Genomic DNA, 10,045 nt, shown 5'->3' with positions numbered 1-10,045 from the left:
CTTGAGACTTAAATCCCTGTTTGGAGACTTCTGATATACAAATAATTCATAATTTCTTAAAAATTATTAAACAAAAGAAGGCAAAGTAGTTGTGCACTATGCTCTAATACCTAAAATGTAATAAAAATAATGAAATAGTATTTAGACTATCTAATCTTTAATTATTTAAAACGATCACTTACATTAAGCGAAAATGGTAGCTTACAAACAACTAAAGTCAGATATAAAACATGTAAAATTTATACATGTCATGTATACTTCTTAAAACGTGTAAAAACGTAACACATTTCAAAGAATAGTCGTGGGATGTTTCTAGGTTATTTTTAATGCATCAGATTTATTTGCCAATTTAAAGGATCACTTATAGGCAGATATTTTTAAAATTTCCTGGGGGTAAACAAATCAATATATATTAGATGTTTAAGGACTGGAGCAGGGAGCAGACATAGAGTAATAAATATTACCTTTTTAATAAAAAGGTGGTATTTTATAAGATAGCCAAGTAATACTGACTCATAAAAGCATATGTTGACCACATAAGAGATATTGGCTGAGGTTTTAGGGGACTGAAGAATGAACAACAAATTCAAACAACTCAAAATGCATTATTCATTCCTCAAAGAACCAAAACAGGAAGAAAAAAAAAAAAAATAGAAGAGGCCCTCACAACACCCTGAAAAGTTCAGGCAGTAGGAAGTGCTGACTGGCACCCATTTCTTGCTGTTGTAAAACCCGCCCCTCCGCTTCTAGGCCTCAACCCATGGAAACCAGCAGGGGAAAGAGGCAGGGGCTCCGCACTGTGGCGGATCCAGGGGGCCGGGCAAGCTCTCAACCTCAACCGACCCACGCCAAGCCCCCCGGGGAGGTGCCTGGCGGGAGGCGGAGGGCGCAGTGGTGCAGTCCTGCGGCGGAGGGCCCAGGGCGTTGCTAGATGGGGGAGCGGCGAGTGGAGAAGGAGGGGCCGCGCGAGGCCCCGCCTCTCCCCGGCCGCGGCCTCGGGCTACAGCCAGGGCTCGGAGGGCTCTGAGTCCGGGGCGCGCAGGCCTGACTCGGGTGCGCGCAAAGGGGGCTCATCCTTGTCGCCACGCGGGCGCGGCCCCCGCTGCTCGAGGTGCAGCTGCAGCAGGGCTCGGCGGTACATGGCCTCCAGCTTCTCGAGCCGGGCCCTCAGGGCCCTGGGGCTGCCTGGCTCGTCCTCGAGGCCGCCGCCTCTCGCCCTCCGGTTCGTGCTGGCCTCCTCGGGGCCTGGGGTGGCCCTGGCCGCCTCTGCGGCCGCCCCGTCGCCAGCCTCGCCGGGAAGCCGCAAAGCCTGACGGAAGAGACTGCGGTTCTCGCGCTTCAGCCGCCGGTTTTCAAGCCGCAGCCGGGCGTTCTCTTCGCGCAGCCGCGCGTTCTGACGGTCCCGCTCGTCCCGCGCGCGGATGGCCTCCAGGTGGCTCGCAGCCAGGTCCGCGAACCGCTCCTCCAGCTGCTGTCGGGCGCCGCCCGCACGGCCTCGCCAGCCCACGCCGCCGCCGATGCCGCCACCCCCACGAGCCCGGCCGGGACGGCCCTGCCCGCGGCTGTCCCCACCGCCGTCCCCACCGCCGCAGCTCCCGCGCCTGGTGGCGCCACCACGCATGCGCCACATAGGTCCTGTCTCTACCGCGCCGCCAGCGCCGTGGGCCGAGGGGCCGGCGCTGAGGCGCGGACGACTTCGGGGCCCGGCGGGGCGGTCGGGGCCACAGCGGAGGAGGAGAAGAGGTGGCGGGCGGCGGTTGCTGGCTTGGGGCCAGAGGGGGCCGGGAATTTGCCGGTCTGAGGCGTGTCTTGTCTCCTGTGGTGGAGCTCCCCCCCTGGGCCTGCGATCTGCGGCCAGCTCACACACAATGCCCCCGGGGAGCGCTTTGCTGCTCAGCCCTCTGGCAGAGCCGGGGGGGGGGGGGGGGGGGGGGCGGGGAAGCGTGCATCCTCAGCTGGGTTCTGCCGGGCGCTTCCGTGCAGGCCTGGGCACTGCAGGAACCAGCCGGCCTCGCCCTGCAATCCGGCGCAACCGCCAGTGGTTACCTTTCTCCTTACACGACAACCCAAAGCAAACAAGAATAATAAAATAGTAAGTTCTGAGACAGACATGTGGGCAAGGTGAAAAGCTGTAACTGCTTCCTTTAGAACCGTACGGTTTAAACCCACCTCTAAGCTCAATAAAGCATTAGAATTGAGTACCTGTCGTAAGGGCCTCAAATGGGAACAGGCGTCTCTCAACAATACAGGCAAGTCCCAATTTGTGACTAACCAGTGCTCCACTGTGCAAATTGTCTGCAACTCTGTAGAAACTTGGTTATAACTAGTTGTTTTGCTCAAGCGGGTCCACAAACCTATGAAACTCAAAATGTGCTCAAGAATTCAAGAAACTGGGCGCCTGGGTGGCTCAGTCGGTTAAGCGACTGCGCTCAGGTCATGATCCTGGAGTCCCGGGGTCGAGTCCCACATCGGGCTCCCTGCTCAGCGGGGAGTCTGCTTCTCCCTCTGACCCTCCACCCCATGTGCTTTCTCTCTCTCTCATTCTCTCTCTCTCTCAAAAATAAATAAATAAAAATCTTTAAAAAAAAGAATTCAAGAAACTTTGAGTACTAAGTAAGTTCCAAAATTTCTGGTGACAGGTGGATACAACTCAATGAATCACATTCCTTATTTTTAAGGGATTCAACTTATAGAATAACTGGATTTTTGCAAAATAAATTAAGGAAAAGATGCTGATGCCAGATTCTGATGGGGGAGGATGGTGGTAGCAAGAATATTTTTTAAGAAGTTTCCAGAAAAGAGAGAAAAGGTCAGAATAGGAGAGGAAAGGAAAAAATATGTATATATAGGGGGATGATCCAACCAAAAGCTATCAAAAATGGCCATGGAAGTTATCTGTGCATAGCAATGAACATTCACCTTATGGTTAATGGAGATGCCACTAATCTTTCAAATAGGAGGTAGAAACGATGGGTATAATTTCTAAGTTGAAAGAGGATTTGAAACAACAGAATTACTAAACTGATCACTGCTAAAATTACTGATTTGTATTTAAATATACTTACAATAATATGTTAAGAATTATATGCCATAAGATGAACATTATATTATTTCTAAATATAGCAGCACAAACTTAGTAAAACTGCTTCTATCCATTATTTTTGTCAGGAGTCTGCATATGAAAATATTATTGCAAAAATAAGATATGAAAATAAAATGAAAAAAAGACCTTGATAGAGGAAAAATTATGGAACTGATAAAATTTAGAAGAAATATGGGGCTATAGTAATCCTTAAGAGAATATAGAGAACTATGTAAGCTCTTTTTTTTTAGATTATTTATTTGACAGAGAGAGACACAGTGAGAGAGGGAACACAAGCAGGGGGAGTGAAAGGGAGAAGCAGGCTTCCCACCGAGCAGGGAGCCCAATGCGGGGCCTTATCCCAGGATCCTGGGATCATGACCTGAGCCGAAGGCAGACACTTAAGGACTGAGCCACCCGGGCGCCCCTGTAAGTGCTTAATTAGAAAAAAAATATAATACTCACCTGTGCTTTCTTTTAAGAATGAGAGTTTCTAAACAGTAAAATTATTTGCTTGCTAAATAGGAAAAAGTCTCAAAGGACATAGATTGTTCTTTCCTGACTTAACATGCATTGTCCTTTAAGCCACTTACTCAAGAGAAAGAGGTAAGAATTCTCTTTTAATAAATTTGACAGTTTTATAAATTAAAAAGTAAAATATACCCACCATGGATGGGGCTGGCAGGGCCCCCGGTGTGGATCCTGACCAGAATTAAATCAATGACTGCCTTCCATTCAATAAAAATTAAAAAATAAAAAACAAAATAATATGAACTCCAAAGGGCCATTTGCACACTGTGTTTAGGAAACTCTAACCTTCACTAAGGTTATGAAATTTAGAGTAAAAGAGCAGAAAAATGCAAGTAAGTCATTTAGAGTACTTGATTTTGCTATTTCCCTGTAACTACTACTACTTCTTTTTTTAAGAGGATGTTTCTTATTTAGCTTTTTTGTTTCCTCCTCTATACGTTCAATGCCTACTCTCTAATTATTGAACAACTTAAATTTAATTTTAAAAAAGTATTCTCCCTCCTGTCTTAGGTAAGAAAAAAGAACAGATGAGGTTACGATCACTGTGCTTAATACAATGCTTTAAACCAACATTTTTGTAAATACTGTAGTTGAGAAAAGGGGGATCAGCAAATTGGAGTGGAGCTGCTGCCTTACAAGTCATGCATCTCAAAACCACCTCTGACTGACAGCTGTTGAGTTAATTGCCTCCTTTCTCCCATCCTCCAAAAATTTTTTCTTTCCATACATGGTAGCTGTTATACATTTCTACATGCTTGCTTGAGAAAAAGGCCCTATGATATAGTTTGTTTCCTGTATCCATAGTTTTCTAAGATCTTTTATTGTCATACTGTACTCATTTGACTCTCATTGCTCCATTTTGAATCATGTTTCTTACAAAATGAGTCATGCAGTAAGGTAAATTATGGCACATTTACATTGGGACAAGTCATCCTATATCCAAAATCTCTCTGTTCCTTCTCTCCTTAAAACATCCTATAATATCTCACCAAATGAATTTTGGTTAACAACTTCATCAAGTTCAATTATATAACAATGTTGAACTCCTTAGCCTGGAAGTTATGGCTAATCTGGATGTGCTGGGTGTTTCTCTACTTACCTTCCCATTTTTACCCTGCTGGTCTAGTCACTCTGCTACCAAGAGTCACTGAGTACTTCTGCCTTGGAGTTTTGTTATAATGTACCTTCTATGGACTGAATTGTGTTCTCCCAAAATTCCTACGTCGAAGCACTAATTACTAATGTGATGGTGTTTGGAATGAGCCTTTAGGAGGTAATTTGGTTTCGGGGAGGTTATGAAGGTGAGGCTCTCCTGATGAGTTAAGTGTCCGTAGAAGAAAAGACATCAGAAAACTTGATGTTCTCTCTCTCTCTCTCTCTCTCTCTTTCTGTCTCTGTCTCTGTCTCTCTCTCTCTCTCTGCTATATGAGTACACAGCCAGAAGGTAGCCATCTGCAAGCCAGGAAGAGATCCCTCACTGGCGAACTGGATCAACCAGCACCTTGATCTTGGACTTCCCAGCCTCCAGAACTATGGAAAATACATTCCTGTTATCTATACAGTACCTTTTTTTCTCTCCTCACATATCTGGATTGTAAAGAATCCACCAAGACAGAGTTTATACTCTACCATTTATACATGAGTTTATATTCATACCATTTGTCTTAGATCCCCTGAATTCAAAGTATTTTTTCCCCTCTTTTAAACATTGAGAAAGTAGTGCCTGTTCTGGTAATTTGATGCTGAGGTCCTTCCCTGTGTTAATATTTCTTGTGCAAGTGGATCTGCAAACAGGATGTGAGTTCCTAAATATATCTATTTATATATAGAGAGAGAGGGAGAATGGGAGAGATAGGGAGAGAAAGAATGTGAGTGAGTGATACAAATATTTCTTGAACGACTAGGATGTTGAACAAATTTATGACATTTTCTTAATAATCTTAAAGGAAGATTTTACCAAGTAGAACTGCTAGCCATTTAATAGTCAATAAAGTTAACCTATATTATCTAGCAGACTGAGCTAACAGAAACTCACAAAGAAAGATCTGTAGCATGCTGGAATTATTCAGACTGAAACAAGAAGGTTGGCACTGCCTTGTTAATGACTTGTCTTAATATATCGTGGGTCTTGGGGATGCTTGGGTGGCTTAGTTGGTGGAGCATCTGACTCTTGGTTTCAGCTCAGATCATGATCTCGGGGTTGTGAGATCGAACCCCCTGACAGGCTCCCGGCTCAGCAGCGAGTTTGTTTGAGATTCTCTTCTTCACCCTCTCCCTCTGCACCTCCCCTGTGCTCTCACTCTCCCTCTCTCTCTCTCTCTGAAATAAATAAATCTTTTAGAAAATATATAGTGTGTCTTTATAACATAGATTTTTAAATAGGTAATAAATAACAAGTATGGGTTTTGGACTTAGACATACCTGGATTTGATAAATATTATAACTCTCCCACCCCAGAGTATTGGCCTTGGACAGCCTCCTAACAACAGTTTCCTCAAAGCCACAGCTTCCTCATTTATACAATGAGAATAAAATAGTATCTAACTCATGGGGTTCTTGTGAGGATCTCTGAATATCTTAAAATAGAGTCAGCCAGCAAGAAATACTCATAACAGTTGATACTATTATTTTGTAGTTGTTTTATTTTGTGAGATAGCCATTTATAAAATGAGTTCTCCTGAATAGCCAGTGCTATTTAAAAATCCTCATTTGGGCTATTTGCTGAAGGAGCCACCCTAAATATAATATGCAGCCCCTTTGCAGATATGATTCTTCTTTCTTGATAGTTCTCATTAAGTGTTTGGGTTTTAAAAATCCATATTTTGTAAGCCCCATGTGCTGAAGGCTTTGGTTAATAACATTCTGAGCTTGGTGTTTGCTAATATTCTCTCTAAAGCCCAAGCTGAACATGGTTTATTTTCTAGGAGCAGATTTATTAGGGCAATGAAGAACATGTATTGATGCTTGGTAGCATGAATATCTCTTTATTGGAATAATTACTACAGAGTTAGGAATTGGGAATATCGATTGCATTTATTTAGTCTTTTGATATGGACAAAAATATTAAAAGCCATCAAACACTAGCATTGCCCTTTGACAGCATCATTTAATTCTAGCTACAGGGAAAATTGTGACATAAACAAAAGCTGCATGACTTATCTGTCTTAATTAGGATACTTTCTACAGTGGGGGAAACACCCTCTTTCCTTCAAATAAGCACTAGCCAGATTAATAAAAGAGGGAAAAAACATTATAGATTAACAAAAAGTAATGTAGATAAGAGCAAAAGGTATCTACATAGGATACTTAACCAAAATAAGAGTCCAAAATAGACTTTTTTTTTTTTTTTAGTAGGCTCCATGCCCAGTGTGGAGCCCAACACGGGGCTCCAATTCATGACCCTGAGATCAAAACCCCAGCTGAGATCAAGAGTTAGATGCTTGGGGGGCCTGGGTGGCTCAGTCGTTAAGCGTGTGCCTTTAGCTCAGGTCATAATCCCAGGGTCCTGGGATGGAGCCCTGCATCAGACTCCCTGCTCCGCGGGAAGCCTGCTTCTCCCTCTCCCACTCCCCCTGCTTGTGTTCCCTCTCTCGTTGTCTCTCTCTCATCAAATAAATAAATAAAATCTTAAAAAAAAAAAAAAAGACACTTAAAACCAACTGAGCCACCCAAGCACCCCTAACATAAACTTTTTAAGAGGGAAAATGCCTGGGAACTGCCTTTGTCAATTCTAAAACGGTGTTATTTCATGCTGTGTGTAGCTTAGTACAAGCCCTTAAATAGTCTGAACCCATGTTGTCCACTAGCCACAGGGAGCTATTCAGGTTTAAATGAGTTAAAATTAAATAAAATTTAAAAACCATTCCTCAGTTATACTAGTTACATTTCAAGTTCTCAGTGGTCACATGTACCTTAGTAGCTAGCATGACTGATGGAGCAGATATAGAACATTCTCAGGATCACAGAAAGGTCTACTGGGGCAATTAGTATATCCCACTTCTTACTCTAATTATTGGTCTCAGCTTTCGGAAAGTGATGTAGAAATTGATAATAGAAAAGAAAACCAAGAGACCTCTTAAGGTATTTCCAGCATTTTCTATATGTTTGATTTTATGCCAATGAAAAGAGTTTTTCTCATCAATCTTGTACACACAGGGCCATCTTATTCTCAAGCATATGTAACCTAAGATACTGATTCTGTCTCAATCTAAGTTCTCCAGTTATATACACATCATTGAAGGTAGTAATAGGAGTTTGGGAATAAATTCTAATTAGAACTAAGTTATTCATGAGCTATTTTCAGAAGGGTGCAAAAGACAAGCAATTTAATTTTCTCCTACCACTGCCCCACAAACCCATTCTGTCAGCTATTCCTTCCATTCCCTTGGATAATATCTCAAGAAGAACCCTTAATTTGCAATGACTTCCAAGCATTAATGAACAGTCCTCATTTTCAGATATTAAAAGTCCATTGCAGGGCACCTGGGTGGCTCAGTTGGTTAAGCAACTGCCTTCGGCTCAGGTCATGATCCTGGAGTCCCGGGATGGAGACCCACATCGGGCTCCCTGCTCAGCGGGGAGTCTGCTTCTCCCTCTGACCCTCCTCCCTCTCGTGCTCTCTATCTCTCATTCTCTCTCTCTCAAATAAATAATCTTTAAAAAAAAAAAAGTCCATTGCAATATAACTTAAAACTTCCAATGCTCATCCAGTTCATCGCTTCTCATCTCCTCACAAAAGCATCTCTGCCCATGCCCCAGATCTGGGTTAACCAGTCTGCAATGGGAAAGGAGGGTGAGAACCATGTTTAGTTTCTTCCATGCTTCACCTACTCACCCTCCTCTAGTTGCTATTTCTAGCTCCTTTGGAAATGGAGACAAGGTAAAAGTGGGACTGGAGGAAAAGGAAGAAAAGCCATAGGTAGCTGGTGCTGCCATTTTCTGGCGCTGGGTCCTCTGATGGCAGATGCCTGCATGCAAGTCTTTTTTCCCATAGGGCACATTTGTGGGTTCCTGGACCATCCCACATTGATCCTCTGGCACAAATCATTCTCTTATCTTCACTTCACCTCTAGGGACTCCCTACTCCTTACTCTGATGGTATCCCACAGGTACTCCCTCTGGAGAAGGCTAAAGCCAGTTATATTCCTTGCTTCCCATTAATCCAAACTCAGGAAGTATCAGTCACTCCCACTTGTCATTCTTCTCTGTCATCAAAGTCATCCTCAGCTAACCTTTACCCTTCAGATATATCCAAGCAACAGTGTTCCACCAACACCGAGTCTCAAGGCCGGTTTCATCACACTCCATCTTGTGGAAGCATAAGAATATGAGTTTCTGCAGTTCAGAGTGCATTCTGCTTCAGGCCCAAATGTCAGTTTCCATTCTGTGGACTACTCATATTATTTATCTGTAGTTCTTTTGAGGTACTTATACTTGGAATATGTAGGGAGCAAGGAATTTGGGACAACATTGTCTGTTAGACTCTTCAAAGACATTCATACTCCTCAATCCCCTCTCTGATGATGCTGTCCTCTTATATACTGGACAATGAACCGGTTTCCCAGCCTCAACCCCTTGATGAATGTTCTGGATATGGTTTAGCCTCTCTTAGACAAAGAGGCACCTATCCTCTATGCTTTAGTTTTGGCACTTCAGCTAAGATGAGGACATGTTCTACCACATTTCTAACAGAAAAAAATCTTTGTCCTAGTGAAGGCTGCACTTTCATTCAATCAAGTAGTATTTATTGAAATTCTACAATGAACTAGTATTTAAAATACTTAAAATATATAAAGTGTCTAGCACACTGTAGGAACTTGAACAATGTTGCCATTATAATTATAAACTCTAAAATTACAAACTTTCAGATTATGCTGGATTCCTTTATTCCTCTCTCTGTTTTCACTGAATATTTCATTCAATCCGAGACCTTATTTTTTTCAATGCTCATGATTTCCAAATTTATATCTCAATCCAAAAATTGTACTCTGCATTCCAGCTTCATAGGTCAATTATCACCTGACATGTCTTGTTGACTATGTCACAAGTATTTCAAACATTTTCCCAAAATAAAACTCTTAATATACTCCCCTCTCCCCTAACCTGTTTTTCTTCCATACTTCCCCATCTCAGTGATTAGTGCTACCACCCATCTGGTGGTTTAAGCCAGCTGTCTTCTCTGATTCCTCCTTCCTTACCATTCCCACCACTGGTCCTAGAGCCCATCTCAAGCTGCTCATTTCTTTCTCTAAAAAAAAATCTTGATTTTTCTCAGCATCTCCTCTGAATCAGATTAATTCAAATTACTATCATCTATCATTTGGCTCTCATGCCTCAACTGCTTTATTGGTATCAATATTTATCCTCTCAAATTAATGTTGCACAGAGCTGCCAGTATAACTCTTTGCAAACATAAATATGAACGTGCTGCTC

At 42.8% G+C, this 10,045-nt stretch overlaps 1 protein-coding gene across 1 annotated transcript; it reads right to left on the bottom strand.

The window, feature by feature from the left end:
* Nucleotides 1-317: 317 nt before the first annotated feature.
* TUSC1 (tumor suppressor candidate 1) lies at nt 318-1,758 on the bottom strand. Its single transcript, XM_027614660.2, has one exon. The coding sequence runs from the start codon at nt 1,628-1,630 to the stop codon at nt 1,001-1,003; it is 630 nt and encodes a 209-aa protein (XP_027470461.2). The 5' UTR covers nt 1,631-1,758; the 3' UTR covers nt 318-1,000.
* Between the last annotated feature and the right edge of the window lie 8,287 nt (nt 1,759-10,045).

Source organism: Zalophus californianus, chromosome 13 (assembly GCF_009762305.2).
Source record: "Zalophus californianus isolate mZalCal1 chromosome 13, mZalCal1.pri.v2, whole genome shotgun sequence".
Lineage (NCBI taxonomy): Eukaryota > Metazoa > Chordata > Mammalia > Carnivora > Otariidae > Zalophus > Zalophus californianus.
This window is presented reverse-complemented; position numbering and strand designations above follow the sequence as displayed.

What these genes read in the sequence shown, in the direction of transcription:
- TUSC1 (XM_027614660.2), bottom strand. Translation starts at nt 1,630, where the DNA reads ATGTGGCGCATGCGTGGTGGCGCCACCAGGCGCGGGAGCTGCGGCGGT.